The sequence below is a fragment of the Myxine glutinosa genome, chromosome 4 (assembly GCF_964187855.1).
Source record: "Myxine glutinosa chromosome 4, kmMyxGlut1.1, whole genome shotgun sequence".
Taxonomy (NCBI): Eukaryota; Metazoa; Chordata; class Myxini; order Myxiniformes; family Myxinidae; genus Myxine; species Myxine glutinosa.
The window spans coordinates 184401008-184428181 of record NC_136264.1 but is presented as its reverse complement, the minus strand read 5'-3'; the positions used below and the strand labels follow the sequence as shown (position 1 = coordinate 184428181).

The 27174-nt window shown below is 44.3% G+C and overlaps 2 protein-coding genes across 2 annotated transcripts in view; both read left to right on the top strand.

The window, feature by feature from the left end:
- The first annotated feature begins 1728 nt into the window (after positions 1–1728).
- LOC144891666 (uncharacterized) lies at positions 1729–12588 on the top strand. Its single transcript, XM_078775339.1, has 8 exons — positions 1729–1775; positions 2153–2350; positions 2725–2864; positions 5229–5554; positions 6019–6142; positions 7232–11536; positions 11664–11801; positions 11893–12588. The coding sequence occupies exons 1-8, from the start codon at positions 1729–1731 to the stop codon at positions 12060–12062; spliced, it is 5448 nt and encodes a 1815-aa protein (XP_078631465.1). The 3' UTR covers positions 12063–12588.
- A 692-nt stretch (positions 12589–13280) lies between these two features.
- RRP9 (ribosomal RNA processing 9, U3 small nucleolar RNA binding protein) overlaps positions 13281–27174 on the top strand; it is a 39272-nt gene continuing 25378 nt past the window's right edge. The window contains exons 1-7 of the mRNA XM_068114096.2: positions 13281–13459; positions 14763–14851; positions 15040–15146; positions 16768–16835; positions 25912–25953; positions 26530–26656; positions 26744–26865. Of these exons, the coding sequence (XP_067970197.2) occupies positions 13391–13459; positions 14763–14851; positions 15040–15146; positions 16768–16835; positions 25912–25953; positions 26530–26656; positions 26744–26865 (624 nt within the window). The 5' untranslated portion in view covers positions 13281–13390. The remainder of the gene's footprint in view (positions 13460–14762; positions 14852–15039; positions 15147–16767; positions 16836–25911; positions 25954–26529; positions 26657–26743; positions 26866–27174) is intronic.

The following is a 27174-nucleotide window of genomic DNA, read 5'->3' as shown; positions in this document are numbered from 1 at the left end:
CCTATCAAGACTATTTCTTCACTCCTTAATTCCTCTTTTCTCCCGCCTCTGGAACAAACTCCCTCACTCTCTTCAATCCCACTCCTCCCTCCAGGTCTTTAAAACAGCTGTTCACCACCATCTCTTATCTTCCCCCATCCAAAACCTTGATCTTTTCTACCCCCGCCAATTTCACCACAGATACACTTTTTTGAAATACCAACTTTTTTCCTGGAAGTCCTTGTAGTATCCTTGTGTTTTATACTTTTCACACCCCCACCCCCTTCCCATGCCACCTCCCCCAAGCCCTCTCCCTCCCACAGATCTCCCAGTGTACCTGCTCTCAAATGTTGTGTCTGTGTGCTTCCCCTTCTCTCCACATCTTGTCTACCGCTCCCCTTATTATATAGCTCCCCTTATTATATATTTTTGTGTCTGTTTTGATTTTTTGTGTGATAAATGTTAGCTCTTTCACGAGCCTCGATCCTGTATACAAAAAAAAAAAAAAAAACTTTGCACATCACCCAGACAACACCATCCCTACTGCCAATCTTGGTGGTGGCAGCATCGTGTAGTGGGGCTGCTTTTCATCAGCAGGGACTGGTAAGTTTGTCAGGATAGAAGGGACAATGTACAGTGTAAAATACAGGAGAATCCTTGATGAAAACCTGCTTGAGTCAGCCATGAATGTTGAACTGGATATAGGAGATTCACATTTTGACAGGGCAATGATCCAAAGCACAAAGCTAAAGCAACACTGGAGTGGCTGAATAAGAAGAAAATAACTGTTCTTGAGTGGCCCAGTCAATGTCCTGACTTGAACCCAATTAAACATTTCGGTTGAGACTTGAAGATTGCAGTCCATCGAAGACCCCCATCAATCTTGGCAGAACTAGAGCAATTTTCACGTAAATAATGGGCAAAGATTTCACCATCTCACTGTGTAAAGCTGGTAGCGACCTGCTACCCAAAAACACTCACCGCAGTCATTGCTGAAAGATGTGCATCCAACAAGTACTTTTCTGAGTGAATTTTGATTTGTACATGTTTTTTGCAGGTATTCCCGACATGTAACCTCCTTCAACTATAAGTGTTTAGAGTGGGAGTGGGGAGAGGGAGGGGGAGGAGGACGGGGGAGGAGGAGGGGGGAGGAGAGAGGGGGAGTAGAGAAGAGAGAGTGGGGGAGAAGGGGAGAGAGAGGGGGTGGAGGGCATATAGGTGGAGTAGGAGAGGGGAGAGAGGGGATGGGAGGAGAGGGGGGAAGGGAGAGCGGAGGGGTAAGGGAAAGAGCGGGAGGAGGGGCAAGAGGATGAGAGGCGGGAGAGGGGAGAAGAGCCTATAGGGGGTGCCCCGAATTCCAGAGGGCCATCCAGATCCAGCAAGTCAAAACAGCAGGGAAGCTATCATATGCAGATGCCATTCTTAAGCTCCCCAAGGTCAAGGCCCCTGCAAAAGGCATCATCTCAACCCCCAGAATTGTAGCCCAGGCCAAAACTTTACCAAGATCGGTAGGAATCAAAATCGAGAGAAGTGACCAAAAATGCCAAACTAAGGGTTCAAGAATCAATATGGGCATGAGCTTTTCCAAAATGGGGTTCATTGGCTTCATTACAGAAGTTGTCAATTACACAGCCCAAGCCAAAAGGAGAACAGAGAAAATAAGCATAATCTCTACCGCAGCCCAGGAGCATTTGGGCTGGGGAGAGGATTTAATCGAAGGAGATCAATAAATTAGTTAAGTCCTGTACTATGAGCAACTCGAAGGAACCCAAACAGTCACAGGACTTGTCCATGGAGTAATTAAAATAATTCAATGGAATGCAAAAAGTTTAGTAGCTCATGGATAGGAATTTAAAAAGTTCATTAATGACTTAACATCTAAACCTGACATCATATGTATTCAGGAAACCTGGCTTAAAAGTCCCAAGCAATTCCAGATCCCTGGCGACACCTTCATCCGCAACGATAGAATGAGGAGGAGTGGAGGAGGTTGTGGGGTTTTTAATCAAGCTCAGTAAAGAATTGTGGTTGTGGTTGTGGTTTTTCCTTCGAGGAAATAGAATGTGCTGCCGAACTGCAATTGATCATTGTCAGGATTCCCAGCTCAAGGAAAGGGTTATCGATTATAAACCTCTATAATCACTGCAAATCACTGTATCTCGGTCTGCTCCAGGAGGTGCTTCAAGAAGTGTGAAGGGGTTGTCATCTGGTGTGACGACTTCAAACCAGGAAACAATTCCTACCTGCAGAAGCTCACCGGGCACGAAAACCTAAGTACCTTGGTGGAATGCCAAGTGCGGACAGGCCATTCAGGAAAGGAGGGAGGCTCTGAAGAAAGTAAGGAAATCCTTAAGAATGAGGATGCCATTGAGTACAAGAGGAAATGATCCCAGGTCCAGCTGGTCATAAAACGTGCCAAGATGGCCTCTTGGTGGCTTTTTTGTTCATCCATTGGCCCAGGCAACCCTCTTCAATCCGTTTGGAGAAGGGTGAAATGTATGAACGGAATTAAACATCTAGGAAGGGTCATCCCTATACTTGTTACACCCGATGGAACCTCCTCCTCGAGCAAGGACAAGGCTGAGGCCTTGGGCAAATATTTATCTGACCTATTCGGAGAAAACAACACTGACAGTGAGTCCAAAGCGCCCAAACTTCAATTCTAGATCCAGAACAGAGAAATCCTTAATGACTGGCAACCGTCCATTCCCCTCTAAACCTTGACTTCTCCCTTTGGGAACTTAGGCAAGCTATTCAAAAATCTAATGACAGTGCCCCTGGTCCCAACCTCTTGAACTTCCACATGTTCAAGCACATGGACGACAAGGTGTTGGGCTGGTTTCTTGACCTATTCAATAGGGCTTGGTCTCTCGGAGAACTTCCCAGTGAGTGGAAACATTCTATAGTTGCTTTGATTCTCAAAGCGGGGCAAAAATCAAATCCCCAAAAGCCATCATCATATCGCCCGATCTCCCTCATTTCATTAGTAAGCAAATTATGTTGCAGAAGATGGTGAATAATCGCCTGGTTTTCTTCCTCGAACAGAACAACTTGTTGTATGAATCCCAGAGCAGATTTTGAAAGGGCCGTTCAGCCATTGACAATGTTGTTATATTGGCTACTGAGGTCAGGAAATCCCTCAATAACCAGGAGTTGCTCCTTGGTGTTTTCCTAGACATTCATAAAGTTTACGATACAGTCTGGAAGGAAGCCCTAGTTTACAAGCTGCAGCATCTCGGCATTAGTGGCAAAATGTTCTAGTGGGTCCGGGACTTTTTGTTCTTCAGGACATTTCAAGTGAGTGGGCCAGGCCCTCTCTCCCTATTTTCATCTGAAATAAGGCATCCCCCATGGTATCCGTCCAAGCCCTACACTTTTTTAAATATTGTGATCAATGACATAGCCTCCCTAGGGATCCAAGGCAAGATGCTGCTGGTTGCTGATTGTATTGCTCTGTGGGTCCGGAGCAAAAGCTTAGCTTTTTCAGTAAGGAAACTTCAGGCTGACATCGGATTGGTGGAGCTGTGAGCCCAAAGGTGGGGGTTCCAGTTCTTTGGCGCCAAATCCAAATTTGTAATTTTTTCCCCGCAAGAAAATGGTTCAGAATACAGCAAAATTAGTTCGGCGGAACTAGAGTCCCTGTATAAAGAGAGTTGCGCCATGCGCTGACCCGAGATTTCTGGTCACGTGATTTCGTGGCGCCATTTTGTGTCTAACTTCACCGTGCGTGAACGTCAGCTTGGTACGGGAATGTTGTTTATTGCCAAACAAAATGACTGGTTGTTCTGCTTTTGGTTGTTCAAACCAATCTGGGAAATATAAGATGTATAGATTTCCAAGTGATAAAGTCAGAAGACAAATTTGGGAAGCGAAAGTCAGACGAAAGAGCTGGAAAGCGATCGACTCCTCGAGACTCTGCCAGGTAGGCCCACGCCGCTTGATGATCGATGTTCAAAAGCAATTCTATCTGCTCGGTTTTTTTTTGGTTGTCTGTCCGTTGAAAACCCTTTTAAAGGGAAGTGATTTGTGTTTGTTTATAATCTTCAAGGAGCTGACCAAAAATGCATTTCCGTGGGAAGAACCCTGCTCAATTTTTTTCGGGTAGTCCTAGCGGACCGCATATTGTCATTGGTTGATGAAATGTCCCGGTACAGTGACATTGCCTGGTCTGCGGTTGGGTAGTCTGCGGGCAATGTCACTGCACTTTTTCAGAGGGAATTAATTTTGATTTTATAGGGGTGGGAAACCCATGGTCCGTTTTGTTTTCAGTTGTCTGTCCGTCCATTCAAAACTTATTCCGAGGCAAGTTATTTTTTTGGTTTAAAATCTTTAGCCTAATCGGCAATCATAAAAGCAATTTTAGGGGGGGACCTGCTCAATTTTTTTGCGGGTTGTGCAGCCATCCATACGTCAAAAATTTGACGAGTTATTGTTTGCTTTGTACAGTGCTCATGCGTCTTGTGGCATATTTGCTCAAATATTTCCCACTCCGGGATTTATGGCCAAATTGTAGTGATGGAAGATTTTGCACATTGGACAATCCCTATATATTTAACCTGGTGACAGCTATCGTTCCCAAAACATACAATATTTCTAGGTGATTAATGCAGTAAAACAGGTGTATTTGTGTACCCACATTTAAAACTGGCTCAACTTTCAAAAGCTGTTATCCCTGTTTGATATCAATATACATGTGGTCGATAGAGCTAGCGATTTGTCTGGCCATCTTCCGGAAGATTGTCCATGTGATTTTCTGTTGTGGAAGTACTAGTACATGACAGCTCATTAAAATTATTATTAATAATTTAATTATTAATTTAATAATTAATTTTTAATTATTAATTAAATTAAATTTGGATATTAATTAAATAAAATTAATTATTAATTAAATTTTAAAAATATTGGATATGCCCACACTCCTTTCTAAAAGTTATTAAAATTCAGAGAACGACAGCATTGGTTTGTCTTACTTATAATGTTAGCTCTTATATGCAGTGTTGGCTTGTAATATGCATTGCCATACCACTTTTAATATCACCACACAGCTCTTTTTCACGGCAATAGCTGAGTTTTTGACAAAACAAATATCACCTGTGTGTAATAATAAGACTAAATATGTGTAGTAAAATTTTTTTTAGCAGGTTTAGAATATATCACCCCATATCGCGAATGTACATGTATATCTAATCCGACACACTTAGACACAAAATGGCGTCCAAATTTGAGTTGACACAACTCTCTATATACAGGGACTCTAGGCGGAACCATCCTCAGAGCATCATCTGAAGTGGCCTTTATAGGTGATGTTTTCAAGAAGGGACTTTCGTGGAGCTCCGACACCAAGAAGGTGGCAGTCAAATGCAGCAAGGGCCTAAATCTTTTTCGATATCTCACTGGCACTTCTTGGGGAGACCACCAGGAAAGCCTTTTTCCCCTGTACAAAATGGGCATTTCTCCTGTACAAAATCTGCTCTCGACTATGGAAGCCAGATTTGTTCCGGATATGCCAAAAACTAACCGCGAAATACTTGAAGCCATTCAGGCCAAAGCCCTGCGTATCTGTCTGGGTGCCTTTGTGAGTACGCCAGTCTCTGTCCTTTTGGTGGAGGCCGGTGCGATGCCCCTATCCCTCCAATGGGAAGTGTCCCGGCTTAAATTAAGGGCCAAATCCATATCCTCTGGGGCCAACCGCCCAGTCAAAGCTGGTTTCACAGACTGTTGGGAGTACCACATGTGGGCAAAACCCAAATTCTCCTCCCTTCTGTATGGCCTGTAGATTGGCAGATAGACAAATGAGTCTGGACTCTTTACCTGTTAAGTGCGTTAATAAAGTTAATAAATAACAATCTAGCCCCCCCCCCCCAGACTCTTGCCATGCCTCAAATCCACCTGGATTTATGGGGGGAAATCAATAAGGATAACCCTTCTGCACCCTGCAAGCAGGCGATCGAGTTTATCCATTCGGTTTGGAGTCGATCTCTCCACGTCTACACAGATGGCTCTAAAGTGATCTTTTCTGATTCCCTCTCTGCACTAAAGACATTGGAGTCTCTACAGGAAGGTTGTACATTTGACCTCGTTCTCGAGGTGCTGCACCTGATTAGCATTGCCAATTGGAGGGAATCTCTGGTCAACCTGTGCTGGATCCCTGCACATGTGACATGTGAGCATCGCGGGAAACGAGGCCTGCGACCTTGCGGCCAAGCGTGCACTTCAATCTGAATGTGTTACCCAAATTCCTTTGGGACCGTCAGAAATTGTGAATGTGGCCAAGGACAAGGCAATCCCAGTGAGGCACCACCACTAAGGGTAGGTTTTGTTACAGGGTGAATCCGGAGGGGATCCCCCCTGTTAGTGTTAGGGTCCCACTGGCTTTGCTGCAGAGACCAGGTGGCTCTCCCCAGGCTAAAACTTGTAGACAGGTCCATGCCAGGCAGAGATGGCGCCGTTTTCCAGTCAAGGTTTTCTCAGTGGATTTATATACTTTTGATCATACTCTGTCGAATAAGCTTGTGGGCCACCCTGAAATTTGCCTCAAATCCAAGTTGGCGGCCAAAAATCCAAAATGGCCACCAGAATAGCTAAAATAGTATTTCTGAGAGTTGCTTTTACCCATAGATGATTTTTTTTTCAACTGATTGTGGCCTATTATGATAAAGAAAGATAACTCAGTCATAACTCAGCCATAAAAATTAACAATCGGTACTTTATTAACAAAATGGCCGCCGGGCAACTTCCGTATTACGGAAACTGCTATAACTTCAGTTCCGAGTGTGATATGATTATAATTTTGGTGTCCAGTCATATGTTTTTGGGGTCAAGGAATCCATATTTGTACTTTTTATTTCAGTGAAATATATATTACAATACATTTTGATTCAATTTCTTGGTTTCCATTTCAGATTCCTTGAATCCGGATGCAAAGAAATGATTCCATGAATGCGGACGCAAAGAAATGATTCCATGAATCCTGGCTTAGCAGATGCAGTGAATCCTCATAAAATTACTACATAAAGACAAAACTTTTTTGGCACAGGAGAAAAGGGTTGCACAATGGCATCCACGCCGATTTTGAGTTTAGCAAGGGGCGACAAACCGTTGTGCTGCCTCTGTAATGAAACTATTAAGGACGTTGAGTCAGCTTATAATATGACTGAGGAGGGATTGCAGTCTATTCAAGAATTAGCGGGAAGATGGGTTAAAGTTGACAAGAGTCTGTGTACTCAGGCACCATATGCTGAATTTCAATCAGCCGCTGTGAGACTATCTAGTGCAGGCCATGATGTCAAGATTCATGAGAACTGTAGAATCACATTTCGGAACAGAATTGCCCGAAAGGAAGCCCAGTCTCGCAAACTTCCCGTTTCCAGTTCAGAGAATATTCATGAGTCGAATGAACCAGTTGCTGCTCCCGCGTATAGGATACGCAGGGGGTCACTTGAGAAAAAGCAAATCTGTTTCGTGTGCAACGTGGATACGAAAGATGACAGTAAACCGTACAATAGTGGTGGTCTTGGTAGATGCTCCGAGAAGAATGCTGTCAGTAAAGTAGAACGTTCAAAGGACATGAAAATCAAAGATGAAGGAGATAAGTTCCATGATGCAGCGAAGCGACTCGATGTTATTCTGAGTGGAGCATCATATGACATGTTTGCAGTTGATGTGTACTATCATAAAAGTTGTTATGACAATTTTACCTATGCATATGATAGAAAGTTGCTGTCAGCGGATGCAGCAGAGAAGGATAGATTAGCTACCGAGGTTATGGACAGCTTTTTCAAACTGTTTCACCGCATGGTAGTCAAGGATCAAAAGGCGTATTTCCTGAGAGAATTGATTGAGGACATAAAGGAGATCAGTGAAGACAATGAACTTGAGGACCCTCCGATTTCAAAAACCTGCATGTTGAAAAAACGACTGACTGAGAAATTTGGTGACGCCATCGACTTCCACTTGTTTGGGAACCGGCTAGTTGTCCATTCCACTGCGGTCAATCCGATATCGTATTCTGCGGCTACAATTGAAGGAAATGGTCTACGTGAATCTGATTTGACAATAGCATTTTCAAAGCTGATTCGTCGTAAACTTTCACAGAGGTATGATATCAAATGGCCCCTTGAACCAGATGAGCTGTTTGATCTACTCGATAGTCACAGACCTCTTCACTGTATCTTCAATGCCATTTCTTGGTCAATCAATCCCAGGAGATCTACAAACGCATTTGGGTATGCTACGGCTACAAGCAACGCTGAAGCGGAGAAAATTTCAGCTATAACTCAGAGCTGGGAAAAAATGGTCAAAGGTGAGCGATCACCATTAGGAACTGCTTTGAGTTTGACCATACATAGAATCACTGGTAGCAAAGAGGCAACTACTCTCTTGAATCGATGTGGCGTTGGAATACCATACACAGATGTCCGTGACTTGAACAATAATTGGGCAAAGTCCATCAGCATGGAGCACAAGAAGATGCTACCTCCAGGTTTCGTCAAGGGTCGAAGTGTACATATAACATTTGATAACTCAGATGGTAAACAGCAGACGCTGACGGGAGCCCAAACTACTCATCACACAACTGGTACAATATTCCAGGCTGTACATGCTGATGATACCACCGCTGGCAACACTTCAAAACTTAAACAGTCCAATATCATTGAGCAAGAGGAGCCTGACTATGGAGCATCCAAAATCCCTAAGAAAAGAGCACCCCCTCCATCCTTTCCCGACTTCAATGATGACTACAGAGATTCACAAGTGTTACACGATGCTCTGGAACGGAATATTGCTTGGGTTCTCGTTGGTACTGTTGGTGACGACTGCCTAGAAGAATACTTTCCTGAGATTGATAAAGACGTGCTGGGACCTGTAGGTTCTTGGACTTCATTCATGAAAACTGTGACTGATTGCTCCACTACAAAGTGCAAGTTGGAGTATCTTCCTGTCGTTCCATTGCCCCCGGGAGACAATGTGATTAAATGGTACATGGACATGATAGTACAGATTGCTGAAGATCTTGAACTGGACTATATTTTTGCACATGCAGATGAGGCAATCAACAGCAAAATGTTGATCATTTCATGGCTATATCAGCATCAGGAGAGGTATGACAAAATAATACCACTCATGGGAGGATTCCATACCATTCTGGTGAACCTCAAGATTCTCTTCAAGAAGTATGGATGTCTTGGTTTGAAGGACTGGTGGGTAGATGCCGGAGCTATTGCCGATGGTTCTGTTGCTCAAGCATTTGAAGGACGTCACTACGCAAGAAGCATTCGTCTACACAAACAGTCATTTGAGGCCCTACTGAGGCACAGGATGAAATCACAAGATGTTGCTTCCATATTGGACGAGTATACGAGAGAAGTGGTCGCCAACCTCAGGTTCAATCCAAATAAGACAAGTCTTGAATCAGTTCTGCAGTTACCTATTTTCAAGGACATCTGTACCTCACTGATGCAATCAGCAGGAACTCAGGCCAAAATGATAGCAGAATATCTTAAGGACGTATCAGCAATGTTGTGCCTCATAGCAGCTGTAAGGGAGAAGAGCATTGAAACACACCTGGCAGCAGAGAGAACGCTTCTTCCAAAGTGCTTTGCTTTCGGGCACATCAACTATGCTAGGTACCTGACATTCCAACACGTCAATCTCCAAAATCTGAAGGTGAATCACAAAGATGCCTGGGATGATCTGTTGCAAAATGGATTCGGAGGGTCGATGACTGGCGAGCCCTTTTCTACGATCCATGGGGACTTGATCACTGAGACCACAATCAACAGAGAGGTTAAAGTCCGGGGTGGTCCAATGCAAGGCGGTTACAGTACCAGCAAGCAGACAACAGATGCGTTCATAAAAACGAGTCACTTAATGGCAAAGCTCAGAGGAAGATTGAAGGAAAGGTTGCATATCCTGACCTCTTCAACTCACAAGGAAACAACAATAGGGGCACGGAGGCAGCATGACAACATGGTTCGCAACCTAGTCATCCAATTGGATAAGTACTTTGACCCTTTTCTGATTGGTTCTGCGCGTCACATGAAAACTGGAGTGGAAATTAACCAAGGTATTGTCAGTGGATTGTTGTCATCAACCGAAGCAGGAGAGAAACAATTCCAAGACTTTGTTAACCTTAGACTCAAGGCTACTGGAGAAGGCAGAATGAACATTTTTGACAGGATTGTGAATCTCAAGATCAAAACGGGCATGGAGAAGGTCAAGAAAAATCCAAAGGCAGTGAACGTTCTCAAGGAGGATCGACAAGCATTTGGTGTGTTGGTAGGAAAGGCAACTACCCCTGAAGAGGCACATTCACACCCCCTGACAACTATTCCACTTGCCCTTGCCACACCAGAACGAGACATTCGACAAGGTTCTAAAGCAGCGCTGAGGAACTACCTTATTGAGGAATCTTCATCAACTACAGAGGAACCGCCAAATAGAAGCAACTGGCTGATTGACGGAATGGCAGCTGTAAAGTCAATCCCGGCTCAACAGACTTGGGGAGAATACACTGATGCCCTATTGAAATTCTGCATGCCACCAAGCCAGTCAAACCCAAAACAGCTTGGGATCATATTTGATTCCTACTGTACGTCCACTACAAAGGAGTTAACCCAACGACGCCGAGGGATCTCTGGTAGAAGAACCCACATCACAAGCCCCGAGCAGAGTATGCCCAGAGGCAAAGATTGGGACGCATTTCTGCATAATGCTGAAAACAAGACTGAGCTGATTAAATTTATGGTCACTTACTTCAAAAGTGATTCAGTCAGATCGAAACTCAGAATTCCACTCACCGTGACAGAGGAACAGAATACATGGTTGATCACGCAAACTAAGTTTGAACAACTTGAATCCTGCAACCATCATGAGGCTGACACCAGGCTTGTTCTTCATGCAAGCAAGTGCGAAGGTCCGGTTGTGATTAAGGCTTCAGATACAGATGTACTGATCCTCTTGAGCTATGCCTATTCTGTCTGCAAACCACCACAAGACTGGTTCATGAAGATTGACCATCGGTACGTCAGTGTCAAGAAACTAACGACTCATTTTGGAGATGAAGTGTGTCAAACTCTCCCAGCATATCATAGCATTACTGGATGTGACACGACATCATTCCCATTTCGCATCGGCAAAATCAAGCCATTGAAGAAGATGTTGAAACAAGAGAAATCCCATCTACTCTCTCAGCTGGGCAGATCAAATCAATCTTTTCAAGATGCTACCAGTGCTAAATGCTTCTTCAGAACCTGCATGTATTCTGGAAGTGAACAAGAAAGCTTTGTTGAAACAAGGATCCGAACGTACAACACTCAAAAGGTGAAATCTAGTTCCAGCATCCTTCCAGACGAGAGTAGCACCAATGAACACCTCAAGAGGAGTGACCTTCAGGCATGGGTGTGGTACCAGTGTCTCAAGCAAAACATTGAGTATCCTTCTATCACTGACAGAGGATGGGAAAATACAGATGATGGTATCAGGCCAATATGGTTTACCTGCCCGCAACTCCCTCCAAGCCTCTCCAAGAAAAAGAGCAAGAAAAGACAAATTCAAAGTAAGTATACTAAAAATATATCATTACTTTGATCATTGCTTTTCGTTCCTGTCATAAAGTTCCTCCAATGTATTCCCACTGGCAGTGCATTCATCCAGATTAAATATGTGTAACCTTCCACTTACAGGTCTCGCGGAGTATGATGCAGATTTAGAAGATGCAGTAGAAGAGAGAAGCCAGCCTTCAAGGAAGAAGAGACACAGGAATACAAGCAGAAAACATGTACAAGACAGTGAAGTTCACTGTAGAGAAAGAGAAAAGCAAGGTAGCTAAGTCCAAAATGCAATCGTAATTTTGTTATTTTTATATGATTTACTGTTTTGAATCCCGACTATATCCATTCACATTTTTTATAGGTATCGGTGGGGCAGAAGAAAGAGCAGAAGAATCTGAAGTTGATGAAGAGTACCAAGGAGATGGGGAAAATTCGGAGAGCACCATGGAACAACTTTCTTCGGATACCTGTGGACTTTATTCAGACTTTCAGAGTGAAGAGAGTGATCTTGATCTTGATCTTAGTAACTGAGGATTATGTGCCTTTTGAACAACATATTTTTCCCAAAGCATAACCAAAGCCGGGGATCATATTGAATGGGAATTCAGATACATTTTATAAACCTGTGTAGTTTGGTAGACGAAGCAAAACTGACTAGGAGCCGTTCAGCGGCAGCCATCTTGGATTTATTGTTCATCCATGATTTAGGGGATGATCTATTGAGCTAGTGTCATGATAAACCAACTAAATGGATAACCAGACTTTGGAAACCAAGAAATTGAATCAAAATGTATTGTAATATATATTATGGAGCACAAGACATGACTGAATCTGCCACATCGGTGGCCAGTATTGGCAGCCATCTTAGATTTCTTTATGAACCAATGATTTCACTGAAATAAAAAGTACAAATATGGATTCCTTGACCCCAAAAACATATGACTGGACACCAAAATTATAATCATATCACACTCGGAACTGAAGTTATAGCAGTTTCCGTAATACGGAAGTTGCCCGGCGGCCATTTTGTTAATAAAGTACCGATTGTTAATTTTTATGGCTGAGTTATGACTGAGTTATCTTTCTTTATCATAATAGGCCACAATCAGTTGAAAAAAAATCATCTATGGGTAAAAGCAACTCTCAGAAATACTATTTTAGCTATTCTGGTGGCCATTTTGGATTTTTGGCCGCCAACTTGGATTTGAGGCAAATTTCAGGGTGGCCCACAAGCTTATTCGACAGAGTATGATCAAAAGTATATAAATCCACTGAGAAAACCTTGACTGGAAAACGGCGCCATTTCTGCCTGGCATGGACCTGTCTATTGGGCACTGTCACCTTAATTCGTAGGTACCTTCACGTGATAGGGTCACTCTACGACACCTGTAGGAAACCCGAAGATTTACCCCACTTGTTTCTAGGAATTCCGCCTGTATGATGGACACAGGTTGCTCCTCTTTCAAATCATTAGAGGCGGCGATTGTCGTGTCTGATCCGCCCATCATTTTTGGTCATCGAAACTAAACCAGAAGCATCATCGACGGTTCTAAGATTTTTTACAAGCGAGTGTGAAACCCATATAGGTTTATGGATTTCCCATAGACTCCTTCTTTCACCACGGTTATGTCGAGCGCATGGCGTATATTAGAGCCTCGCGGCTCTGAAAACGCCATAAAACTAAAAGAGGAAGAAGAGGAGGCGTCAGATCGCGTTTGTGCGAGCATTTTGATATCGCGCGGACGCCGTACAATCCGGAGGGTAAAGGGCAAGCGGACACCGTACAATCCGGAGGGTAAAGGGCAAGCGGACACGTGTGGCTCGGATCGAGACTGTTTTGACTTTTCGAAGCCGTGATCATGTCCTTCTTTATAAAAGGGAAGAAAAGGGGTCGAGGTGGAAGCGCACCCCGAGGGAGAAAGAGAAAGGTGCTTATCTTGCGTGATGTGCTTGAGTGTAGTACATACACTACAGTGTGGTGCTGGGTGATTTGTTAGGTACAGTGTGGTTCAGGGTGATTTGTTAGGTACAGTGTGGTGCGGAGTGATTTGTTAACGTTAGGTTAGGTACAGTGTGGTGCGGGATGCTTTGTTAGGTACCATCTAACTCGGTGGGATTTTTAAAGTACAGTACTTACTACTGTACAGTGGGTACATTGTGGTATAGTATGTGTTTAAGGTTTGTGTGAGGTGCTCCCAGTCCCTGTGGGTTTGTGTGAGGTGCTCCCAGTCCCTGTGGGTTTGTGTGAGGTGCTCCCAGTCCCTGTGGGTTTGTGTGAGGTGCTCCCAGTCCCTGTGGGTTTGTGTGAGGTGCTCCCAGTCCCTGTGGGTTTGTGTGAGGTGCTCCCAGTCCCTGTGGGTTTGTGTGAGGTGCTCCCAGTCCCTGTGGGTTTGTGTGAGGTGCTCCCTGTCCCTGTGGGTTTGTGTGAGGTGCTCCCTGTCCCTGTGGGTTTGTGTGAGGTGCTCCCTGTGGGTTTGTGTGAGGTGCTCCCTGTGGGTTTGTGTGAGGTGCTCCCTGTGGGTTTGTGTGAGGTGCTCCCTGTGGGTTTGTGTGAGGTGCTCCCTGTGGGTTTGTGTGAGGTGCTCCCTGTGGGTTTGTGTGAGGTGCTCCCTGTGGGTTTGTGTGAGGTGCTCCCTGTGGGTTTGTGTGAGGTGCTCTCTGTGGGTTTGTGTGAGGTGCTCCCTGTGGGTTTGTGTGAGGTGCTCCCTGTGGGTTTGTGTGAGGTGCTCCCTGTGGGTTTGTGTGAGGTGCTCCCTGTGGGTTTGTGTGAGGTGCTCCCTGTGGGTTTGTGAGAGGGGCTCCCTGTGGGTTTGTGTGAGGTGCTCCCTGTGGGTTTGTGTGAGGTGCTCCCTGTGGGTTTGTGTGAGGTGCTCCCTTTTGGTTTGTATGAGGTGCTCCCTGTTGGTTTGTATGAGGTGCTCCCTGTTGGTTTGTATGAGGTGCTCCCTGTTGGTTTGTATGAGGTGCTCCCTGTGGGTTTGTATGAGGTGCTCCCTGTGGGTTTGTATGAAGTGCTCACAAAGAATACACTGTCAGCTTTGTAACCAAACATTTTGTTTTGAGGAGGACCTTCCTGGTGCCTGGTAGGGTTGGTCTAGTGCTAACTCACTTTGATAAATGAGTGTCTAAAAAAAATTAAAATAAACTTTTTACTTGGATTTTGTCAAAATTGCATTATAAGTTTGTTCTTATCTTGTAAAATGTTCCTTTTAATAAATGATCTTCTCACAGATTGGAGGGACTGTTTTTGGAAAGCCTCAGAATGGCAGGAATGTGGGACAAGGCAATGAGGAGGTGTCAAGTGAGTCTGAAAATGAAGGGTATGCATTTTCTTATTTTGAACAGATACTTTTTCCCAACTTCTGTATTGACAAAACCTTGTTTAATGGCACATGATACGTATATCATCATTCTGGTTCACTTCATCACTGACATCACATAAAGTGAAGATCATTTTATGTGGGAGATTTGACCAATCGTAAACTTTGCTGCTCCATGTATGCACCAGGGGGCAGGTCCAGACAAAAGTGTCAGAAGAACCAGAACTGCAAGAGACTGCCCAGGAGAAAAGGCTTCGCCTGACCAAACTTTACCTGGAGCAGCTGCGCAAGGAAGGTATTGAGGGCAAAGAAAGATCTAACTAACCCACAACCCCAAGTCCTCACCATCTCCCTCCCAACCCCAAGGTGTAAATCCCCTCCCCACTCCAAGCCTTCAAGCACCCTCTCCACCCCCACCGACCACAACTTTGTAACCTGCCCCCTCCTCCCCCCAAAGCCTCAACCTGCCCCTCAACTATATCCCACTTTTGCTCCTCCCCTCCGATCCTAACTCTATCCTCCGCTCCCTCACCTCCCTTTCCCCTCATAAATGCAAATGATCATCCCCACATCAAAACAGTGGAAATAACCCTTCCCCCCTGTTGCCCCCCACTCTCCCCTATCATGCTATCACTGACTTCACAGAAACCGTGATCAAAATGGTCATGGGCCCATGGCAGTTGCCAATCCAACTTGCAATCCAGCAAGATGTTTGGAAATCCAGTGTAATTGCAATTAAGTGACGATGAGAGCCGAATCGATGATCTTCCTGATGCATAAATATACACATTGTTGAAAGTAAATAATGGCGGTTGGACGAAGACCCGTTTGGCCATCACTGAGAAAATGGCGATTTATTCATATATATATATATATATATATATATCACACACATATGTACTAGCAGAGTACAGACAGACATACAGACTAACCGAACTGATCAACATACTTGGCGAAATCAATTTCGCCAGATAACAACCAAACAAGTAGTCCCAAAATGCAATACCTCTCCTCTGGCAAGGTAACTTGAGAGTTCACAGAACACAATACCCTGTGCAGTGTTAAAGTATAGTATATGCAGTACCATACAGGTTCAATTTTAATAAAACAACGATTTGAATGATTTTTTTTTTTAATGCGGAAGTTTAGTGCTATTGAAGTGGTCCACAAGTCCATAAGCAGTCCCAAGTGCATCACTCCATTGAACCTTTATTTAAATTTAACTACTGTACTGCAAAACTAGAGGATTTTGAAAGTACGTGTTACGACAGATGATTTGTGTACTACGGTCTTCAAGTATATAATTCAATTTAACTAAAATAAAGGTAGTAAAAGTTATATAAATAAATTAATTCTGGATTTTACTGCCATGTTACACAGTGTCTATTACACCACCTTGTCGGACACACTACATTAGTTATTCGTGCCTGCTGTTTGTGTCCTTTATCATGTCTTTAAAAACAGTTTCCTGTTTGGAATGATTTTCAATTTTGTTTGACTGTCTGGCTGAGAAAAACAATTGGGGAGGAGTAGGCAAAGGTGGTTCTTGGGTGAGAAACTCACAACATCGACCACACACCACCCCTTAACCAGACAACAACACTCCACACAGATGCACACAATCACCTTTCCATACTTGAGCTACCTGAAAGTCCTGCGAATATCCTTGTACCATTATATCTCTCATGCTTCTAGGTACCTACCTTGTATCTCCAATACTTCTAGGTTTCCATCTTCTATCTAATTCCAATTTAACTTATCTATTGTTTCTGCTGCTACTGCCTTTCCAGGGTGACCATTCCTTGCATTAACTACTCTGCGTAAAAGACCCCTACCTTACTACCATCTTAACTCTTCTCTTCCTTACTCTCAGCCTGAACAAAATGGCAGGTTTATGTTTTGTTTGTTTTGTTCAGAGGAGGAGAAGGCAGAGAATGATGATGTGCACAAGGATGCAGTTGCAGATCGCTTGCAGGAGCATCTGGTACGTACATGGACCCTCATGTGTGTCCCTTAACTCTAGTTATTCTCTGCAGATTACAGTAATCTGAACGTGTGTGTGTGTGTGTGTGTGTGTGTGTGTGTGTGTGTGTGTGTGTGTGTGTGTGTGTGTGTGTGTGTGTGTGTGTGTGTGTGTGTGTGTGTGTGTGTGTGTGTGTGTGTGTGTGTGTGTGTGTGTGTGTGTGTGTGTGTGTGTTTTGATATATATATATATACACAAAGAATTAAGTTAAGCACCCCCCCCCCCCCGTTTTTTTACAACCTCGCACATTACAAGTTTGTTGTCGTCAAAACAGTGTAATATACCCATGATATTGCTATATTTTCTGGAGAAGTGATATTATGGTCACATAAAAACATAACAATCATGCCGTTTTCAATATTTTATTCTGAATAATTTAAGGTGCAATTTTTTGGGAATTTTAGGCATATTTTCACCTCAATTTAAGTATGGAGCTATAGGTCCATCACGGACAGTGTGGATGACGTTTATGTTTTCTAACGTACAGTCATTGTTCTGAGAAGACCTCTAGCGATCTTTGCGTCAATAACGTGTGTAGGACCCACGTGATCGGATCACTGACTCAACCAATCACTTTTTTTCACTTTGATCACTCAATTTCATCAATGGATAATTGCTAATGTCATACCAATCATTATTTGATCTCACATACCTTAGAATATATGCCAATGTATACATATACACAAAGAATATATATTAGGGGGTGCTTACCTTAATTCGTTGTGTAGGGGTGCTTAACTTAATTCTTTGTGTATATATATATATATATATATATATATATATATATACATATATATATATATATATATATATATATATATATATATATATATATATATATATATATATATATATATATATATATATATATATATATATATATATATATATATCTGTCAATCAGTCACTGTGACGCAATCACCCTACGAGTAATGTGCTAGTATATCACAAGTGGCAAAACACTAAAGTAGAAGTCAGACAACAATTATTACAGTTTCTAACTTGTAGACTGCTAGGTGGCCCTAGGAAAGTAACAAATTGGTAGCAATGCGCTACATCTGGTGGAAACCGAGCACAGCTCATCACCCATCTAACACCATCCCTACTTTGAAGCATGGTGATGGCAGTATCATGCTATGGGGATGCTTTTCAGCGGCAAGGACAGGGAGACTTGTAGGGGTAGATGAAACTATGTATGAAGCCAAATACCGGCAAATCCTTCAGAAGAACCTGCTTCAGAGTGCAAAAGATCTTAGACTGCAGTGAAGTTTTATGTTCCAATGGGACAATGACCCTAAGCATACAGCCAAAGCAACACTGGAATGGCTTCAGATCAAGAACGTGAAAAATCATTGAGTGGTACAGCCAAACCCCAGACTTGAATCCCATTTATATTCTGTGGAAAGACTTGAAGATTGCTGTTAACCGATGCTCCTCATACAACTTGACAGAGCTTGAGCAAATCTGCAAGGAAGAATGGGAGAAACTCCCTAAATCCATATATGTGCTCGGCTGATACAGACATACCCAAGAAGACTCAAAGCTGTAATCGCTGCCAAAAGAGCTTCCACGAAGTATTGACTTTGGGGGGTTGCAAAAACAAAAACGCTACTTACCCTCAGGTTCTTGCACTTTTCACAGCAGTTCTGTCCATTTTCTTATTTTCCATTAGATTACAATTATCTCAATTCTTTTTGGGGATCGTGTCAGCTTTCAATCACTTCAATTTACTCATCCCAAACTGAGCATACAGGCCGGTGTCATATGAGTTATCTTCAAAATGGATGCTGCAAATGATGCCTGAAGCAGTTGGGCTATACCACTTTCCTTTGATCAGTTTTACTTTGGCTGTCCAAATTTCCCCCACAGCTGGATCTTTTGGGAAAACATGTATACTCATGCCAGCTTTAGTTTTATTGCTCCAATCAGCAACAATGCATCGAGATGGCATTTTCAGAGCGTATGTAAGCGTAGCAGAAAGCGAAAGAGGTGTGATGTGATGGGGGTGAGTTGCTTGAAGGATGAAGTGAGACAAATCGTTGTGGACCCAGATGAAATTAAAGGAAGATGGAAGAGATACATGGACATACTGTTGAATGCAGAGAATGAATGGGATGGCAACATAGAGAGTAACCCAGTTTTAGGACCGGCAGAGAAGATAACTGAGAAGGAAGTTGAGGAAGTGATAAAAGCAATAAAAACCACCTTTAGAGGCCATTTTTCCCCGCAAAGCGGGGGTTGGCCTTTTTCGGGGACCGTGGTTGTTGTTGTTTTTCGGTCCCCTTTTTGAAGCAATGTTTTACGGCCGGATGCCCTTCCTGACGCCAACCCTTTTTGCCGCCTTTAACGACAAGCAGGGAAGAAGTGATAAAAGCAATGAAGAGTAGAAAAGCGGGAGGGCCGACGGGAGTTGTGGGAGATATGTTGGAGGCAGCGGGAAATTGGGGTGTGAAGAGAATGACAGAGATCTGTAATCTGGTGGTGAAAGAAGGCCGCATTCCAGTGGACTGGGAACTGAGTACCCTCATCCCTCGATACAAGGGGAAAGGTGACCCTCTGCACTGTGGCTCGTATCGAGCGATAAAATTATTGGAGCATGGAATGAAGGTATTGGAAAGGGTGTTGGAGAGGAGGATAAGGAAGAAAGTGAAGATTGACGAAATGCAGTTTGGATTTATGCCAGGAAGAGGAACGACAGACACGCTTTTTATTGTGAGGCAGTTGCAGGAGAAGTACATGGAGAAGAGGAAGAAGTTGTTTCTTGGTTTTGTTGATCTGGAGAAGCATTCTATAGGGTTCCACGTGAAGTAGTGACATGGGCATTGAGGAAGTTAGGAGTGGAGGAATGGTTGATCAGAGTAGTGATGGCAATGTACTAAAGAGCACGCACAGCTGTAAGGACGAAGGACGGGAACAGTGGTGAGTTTGAGGTGAACGTGGGAGTGCATCAGGGGTCGGTACTAAGTCCACTACTATTTGTAGCTGTGATGGAGGTGCTGGCTCGGATTGTAAAGGAGGGTTTACCGTGGGAGTTGTTGTATGCAGATCTGGTGTTGATTGCAGAAAGTATGGATGGACTGAAGGAGAAGATGAACAAGTGGAAGGAATGTATGGAGACAAAAGGTCTGAAGGTGAATATCGGAAAAATGAAGGTGATGGCAAGTGGTAAAGCATGTGGTGAGGTGGAAAGAACTGGGAAGTGGCCGTGTGCTGTGTGCAGGAATGGTGTCGGAGTGAATTCCATTCGATGTACAATGTGCGTTGAGTGGGTTGATCAAAAATGTAGTGGTTTGAGAGGGTCATTAACCAGTGTGGCAGCTTTTTTTTTTTCTTTTTTTTTGTTGTATACAGAATCGAGGCTCGTGAAAGAGCTAACATTTATTTCACAAGCAAATCAAACAGACAAACAAAATATATAAAAAGAGGGAGCGGAAGACAAGATCGGGAGAGAAGGGGAAGCACACAAGCATAACATTTGAGAGCAGGGAGATGTGTGGGAGGGAGAGGGCTTGGGGGGAGGTGGTGTGGGAAGGGTGGGGGGTAGGGGGGGTTGGAGAAGTATAAAACACAAGGACACCAAGGACTTCCAGGACAGACGTTGGTATTTCAAAAAAGTGAATTTGGAGTGGAATTAGTGGCGGTAGAAAAGATCAAGGTTTTGGATGGGGGAAGATAAGAGATGGTGGTGAACAGCTGTTTTAAAGACCTGGAGGGTGGAGTGGGATTGAAGAGAGTGGGGCTTGGGGCAGTTTGTTCCTGAGGCGGGAGAAAAGAGGAATGAAGTAGTGAAGGTGAGCAGAGAGTCTTGATTTTGGCAGTTTAACCATAAGAGTTGCAGGCAGATCTTGTGCGACCTGCAGGAATATTTGGGGGACAGAGCCAAGAGAGAGCTGGGGGGGGCAAAGCCAGAGAGGAGTCGGTAGAAGACGGAAAGACCACCAACCTGCCTGCGGTGAGTGAGTGAAAGCCCTTGGAGTTAGCTTCATTGCGGGAGATTCCAATGATTCTGATCGCTTTGGTTTCAACAGCGTGAAGACGAGCTAGGTGTGAGGCAGGAGCACCAGCCCAGAGGGGAGAGCAGTATTCTATTGAGCTGCGCATGAAAGCCTTGTATGTGGTGAGGAGCTCAGGTGTGCCAAGGAAGGACTTCGCACGACGGAAGATGCCCAGTCGGCGACTGGCTTTGGAGGCCAGATTTGAAATGTGGTTTTCCTCAGGAAAGATCATGGCAGATAGTGAGACCCAAAAGCTTGAGTGACAGAACTTCTTGGAGAGGATTATTCAGAAAGTGGATGGGAGGGTTGTCCAGTCGGTCTTTTCGGAGAGACATCGCAAGAGTGTGAGATTTGTCAGGATTGAAAGACATGTTCCACTTGTTTGCCCAGTCTGTGATTTTGTCCAGGTCTGCAGAGAGTGAGGAGGCTGCAGACTGCCGATCTGAGGGATGAGGAATGGAGCGACAGAGAGTAGTCATCAGCAAAGAGATAGAGAGGATTTTCAAGAGAGTCAGAGAGATCATCGATGAAGACCAGAAAAAGCACAGGGCCCAGAACACTGCCTTGGGGAACTCCAGCCTGAACAGGAAGAGGAGATGAGAGAAACCCCTTCAGGGCCACACGTTGACTACGACTAGAGAGGAAATCCGCCAGCCATGCGTGGAGGTTTCCATGGATATCAAAGGAGGAGAGTTTGGTGAGCAGAGCGGGGTACCAGACCGTAACGAAGGCACGTGATATGTCAAGGGAGACAGCTCTAATTTCCTGCTTGGCATTGAGGACCTCCATCCATTGTTGAGAAAGCAGAAGCAGCATGGCCAGAGTCGAGTGACCAGGTCTGAAACCAAATTGATGATCAGAGATCAAGCCATTGGAGAAGAGAAAAGATTTCATATCTGAAGCAATGATGGATTTCATGACTTTGCTGATAAATTGGGAGAAGGCTGATTGGTCTGTAGTTGCTAGGATCTGTTTTTGCACCTTTTTTGTGCAAAGCGGTGATGTTGGCTGATTTCCAAGCAGATGGCAGATGACCTTGAGCAAAAGAGAGGGTGAAGAGAACAGAGAGAGGGAGTGAAAGAGCGGAAGAACAGGATTTTAGGACCCGTGGGCTGATGCCGTCAGGTCCAGTTGCAGAATCAGAGTCGAGGGTTGACAGAAACTTTTCCACCTTGTCAGGAGGAAAGGACACAGAGTCCAGAAGCACCTGGGTGCGACTGGGTACGGTGGGTACAGAGAGGGATGGGTTTGGGACACAAGATTTAGAGGCAAACACAGAGTTGAGGCATTCAGCTTTATCACGTGCGGAGTCAGCCGTGTAGCCGTTTAAGGTGAGTGAGGGATGGAGGGGGAACAAACACCAGAAACAGATTTGACCAGACTCCACCAGGAATTGGAAGAGGGAGACAGATAAGAGAGTTCGGTCTTGAGAACAGAGAGATGTTGTTTCCTGGCTCTCCTGAGGGTGGACACACACTTGTTTCGGGCTTTGTGAAAGGAAATAAGATTTCCTTCCGTTGGATTTACTTTCCAGGAGACGAAAGCAAGTTGTTTCTGGGCAACAGCCTCACCACAAGATTCCGTGTACCATGGACGGGAGGAAGGGTATGACAACTGAAGACGAGATGGGATAAATCTGTGCATGAGAGAGAGCAATTTACTTTGGAAGAATTCCCAGGATGAGTTGATGTCAGAGGCGGTAGAGATGGGAGACCAGTCCAGATGATTGATGGCTGCTTGAAGACCGTGCCAGTTGGCCTGAGTGAAATGACAGACTCGTCGACGCTGAGGAGGCTCTCCGAGAATGGTCAGAGAGATGTCCACTTTGACATGCACATGATCAGATGAGCCGATTGGAGCAGAAGAAGAGCATCAGACATTTTCAGGGAAGTTGTCATAACCAAGTCCAGAAGAGAAGATGCTCCGTTGACTGAGATCCGGGTCGGGAAATTGACAGATTGTGTCAGTCCCAGTGAGTCGCAGAAGTCCTTTGCTGAAGAGCCATGGCTGGTGAGAGAGGTACCCACACCCAGCCAACTGGCATGGTGACAATTGAAATCACCACATATGAGGAAGAGAGAGTTGGGATGGGTAGATAGAAGTTGGTCCATATTATCAGACAGCGAGATGTAGATGGAGTCATCACTGTTTGGTGGACGGTACAACACACATATGAACAAAAGGTGGGAGCGAAGGGGAAGCCGTGGCCAAAGGTATTCCTGGGGGTGAGGTGGAGAGAGGGCAGTGCGGGGCGAGTGAGGAAGAGTTTTTTATAAAGATAGCAACCCCACCTCCAGGACGAGGCTCAGGTCTATCATACCGGAGGAGGGAGTAACCTGGGAGAGATACCAAGGAATCGGAGACACCATGAAGGAGGAAAGTTTCTGTTAAGCAGATCACGTCTGGTTTGTCAGAAGCAACCTGTATGGAGAGATCAGTCAAGTTTGAGCGAAGGTCCCGGATGTTTGAGGTCCATACCGAAGAGGAAGGGGGAGCATCGGATACAGAACGGGGGGGGGGGGGAGGGGGGGTTAGGGTAAGATGTGGAAGAGGTAGCTGTTGAAGGTGTGTCAGAGATTTCAGAATAGCTTCGAGAAAGGGAAGAATGGGGCGGACAAAAGGTTTGATGGTGATTGGGTGAGGCACAGTGAGGTGTTATTTGAGGAGGGGGAAGGGCGAGGCAGAAGGTTGGTGGAGATGAAGGTGAAAGTTGGAAGAGGGAAGAAGCGGGGAGGACCCTTTGAGGAGGAGGAGGGGTGAGAGGGTAGTCTAGAAGGGGAGGGGTGTGGGGGGAGTTTAGGAGGGAAGGGGAAAGGGGGGAGATTTGAAAGGGATGGGTGATTGTGAAGATTTGGAGGGAAGGGGGAAGATTTGAAAGAGATGGGTGATGGGGAAGATTTGGAGGGGAGGGGTGATGGGGAAGTTTTGGAGGGGAGGTGTGATGGGGAAGTTTTGGAGGGAAGGGGTGATTGGGAAGATTTGGAGGGGCAGGGGAAGATTTGAAAGGGATGGGTGATGGGGAAGATTTGGAGGGGCAAGGGGGAATATTTGAAAGAGATGGGTGATGGGGAAGATTTGAAAGAGATGGGTGATGGGGAAGATTTTAAAGATATGGGTGATGGGGTAGATTTGGAGTGGAGGGGTGATGGGGAAGTTTTGGAGGGGAGGGGATGGGTAATGGGGAAGATTTGGAGGGGAGGGGTGAGATTGGATTTTAGAAAGTGTACGATTAATGGGAAACGAACATTTATTGCAAAATGAGTTTCTTGTGACCTTCGAGTCAAAGATACGTTTGAGAACGCGGAAGGAGGGGTGGAGTGCAGGAGAGTTTCGGGAATGTCGAAAAGAGGAACTGTAAGAGAGGGAATTTTCTTTTGGAATGAGTAGATTTGGTGAGCAAGTCTAAAGCATTCTTTTATAGAAGAAGAAGAAAAAGGTGTTATAATATACGACAGAATACAGTTCTTCAGGGGAAAGTTTAAACATTTTTAAATTGAGCAGTGAAAACTATCTGGGGAAATGGAAAATGGAAATGGGGGTGAAACACGTGATCGAAGAACGAACGAACAAATGAGAACAACGAATAAACGAATAAGAACAGAGAAGGAATTTTTTTTTTTTTTTTTTTTTTTTTTTTTTTTTTTGAGTTGAGATTTTAAACAAGGAAGTATGGGGTGAAAGACTGGGACAAAAACCGAGAACGAAAGTAATTGCAGCGCAATCGACGGACCGCTGAGAAAAACAAAGCCTCAAGGTCGGAAAACGGTAACCTACTAGGCCTCAAAATACACGATACGAATTAACCGACGATTTTGTATACATTTCTGAAAAATTAACACCGAGAATCTTACTAAAGACACACTATAGGTACACACACCGAAAGATAGATACAGTTTCGACAAAAACACAATTGTGAAAATTACTTAACTTCAAAAGCGTGAGCGCATGGACAGCTTCGAAAAGACGTGACCTCCAATCATGCGCAAAGACCAAGAAGACCAGCTACATTCAAGTGTAAGGTGTGCACAGAGGGAGCTGCAGATGGAGGAAATGTTGAGTTGGATCTTGGAGATGGCATGAAGCTGGAAGGTGTGAAAATATTTTTTTACCTAGGAGACATGCTGAATGGAGAAGGTGGATCAGACTCGGCAACGGTTGCTCGAGTGAAATGTGCATGGAAGAAGTTTCGGGAACTGAGTGGCGTGCTGACGAGGAGGGGTGTCATTGAAGCTGAAGGGAAAGGTGTATGCTGCATGTGTGAGAAGTGTTATGATTTATGGGACTTGACGGGGAAGACCGAGAAAGACTTGGCTAAAGATGGTCGAAGAAGAAATGCAGGCAAGGGGGTTAACAAGGGGAGATGCAGAAAATAGGGCAAAATGGAGAAGATTGTCATGGGGACCGCAAGGCTAACCCCCGCTCTTGCAGGGAAAATGGCCTTAAAATGCCTGTTGTTGTATGTAGGCCGCATGTTAACACAAGTCCCAAATAAAAAGTATCCTGCAGACAACATAGTGGGTCATGTGATGTATGATTTAATCACATCGCCGTGTTTTGGTGGGCGGGGCCAATTGAGGGTACAAGGACGCCAAAAATCATTAAAATCCTCATCTTCACTTCAAGCCATATTAATTAATCAAACCAAACATGAGTTTCTGATTCTGGGTTCCTTTAAAATTTAAATAATGATCTGCCATTTTTGTTCTCTGGGTTTTTGTTTGATGTTGTTGCATTTTTTGGAATCGCCACCTCCTTGCTGCAATTTCTAAAACTCATTGTGCATTTTACCTGCTGTTAACCTGCTGGTTTGCCATAATGGGACATCTACATATTATCTACACAATGGTGGTTTTGGTGTGGAAGGTAGTGTGTGGGGACTAAAAATGGCTTTCTTTTTTCTCACCAACTGTAATATGTAGTTTGCACTTAAGTGCATTCAAACCCTGAAAAGTTTTGGAGCCGTACATGGTTTATTCCTCGCTCATATATAGTATTTTTTATGGTATATTGTTATTTTGCTAATTTTTGTTTTCTTTGCACAGATGGAGCAAAGAGGATGCTTGAAGCGACTGGTGGCCAAAGAGGTTCGGAATTGGTCTTTATGCTGTTGTTTTGTGCACTTCATCGCATTGTGTGTTCATTTTGTATTGAATATTTATGTAATTTTAAAAGGCAATTCTGTCAAATTCCATCCAAATTTATACCAATGCATATGCTAAACCCCAAGATTAGCAGCAAAAAAAAGACAGCAAATTAGGTGTTTTGTATTTATTATTTTATTTGCAAAAGTGGGAAGCGAGGATTTGTATAAGAGGCACAAAAACAATGCCCAGGCTCTTGACAGGGCACCAAGGTGCTTGTGATGATTCAAGAACGTTTGTCAAAAATGACAATCCTGGACAGTTGCACTCTGCTTTCTGCTGCACAGGCATAGGAATCGGACCTACGATGGGTAGGGCAATGCAACAAGTCTTTACCAACTTCAGAAGAGTGCACATCTGTGGATTAGTCAAAGGGCAGAGTGCCATGAGGTTTGGATGCTGGCCATGATGGGGGTCGTGGTCTGTAAATGGAAAATGTATGGACATATTGATTAATTTATAATATGCAGGAAGGTAAGCTGAGAAATTGAATTTTATTACCTTGCCCCCATACCGCAGATACACCAGCCTGATCCCTCATCTTTGCGCCTCCTCCGAGGTCATAAACTCGCTGTAACGTGCCTCGTCATCACGCCTGCTGACACGCACATCATCTCTGGCAGCAAGGATGGTGCCATCGTTAAATGTAATTGGTGCTTCTCTCCCATGTTTGTTTGGTGCTTCACCATAATAGTTGAGACCGATATTTGACCAGTGTTCTTTTAATCTACAGGGAATGTGCAGAGTGGGAAGAAGGTATGCACCATCGCGGGACTAAAGAAGGGCGACATGACTCGGGCGGGTCACCACACTCAAGTTCTATGCATGGCCATTTCTTCAGATGGCAAATACCTGGTGAGACTCCGGCAAGGCTAATTTAAGTTGCTTGTCAATGCGATTGTGAGTGAAGCGACCGAGTGCTGTAGGGCTTCAGTATACCCGCTGTGATTGCAATCTCGAGAGTGTTGAGTTATCTCTCCTCAGAAATACTTTCCTACCTTTATGCCATCTGGGTGTTGTACAAATCAGGCATTGTGAAAGGCAGTCCCTGCTTGTGGGAGTCATGTTGTTTCAGGAAGATTGTCAAAAAAATAATATTCCTACAAAATCTAGGCTTGTGGAAAAGGAGAAAAAAAGGTAGCATACTGACAATGGGGGCATAGT

Bases quoted from the DNA above. Each gene is read 5' to 3' on its own strand.
- LOC144891666 (XM_078775339.1), top strand. From the start codon at position 1,729: ATGAGCAACTCGAAGGAACCCAAACAGTCACAGGACTTGTCCATGGA. The intron at 1,776-2,152 runs GTAATTAAAATA...GGTCTGCTCCAG, and splicing joins TCACAGGACTTGTCCATGGA to GAGGTGCTTCAAGAAGTGTG. The intron at 5,555-6,018 runs GTGAGTACGCCA...TCTGCACTAAAG, and splicing joins GTATCTGTCTGGGTGCCTTT to ACATTGGAGTCTCTACAGGA.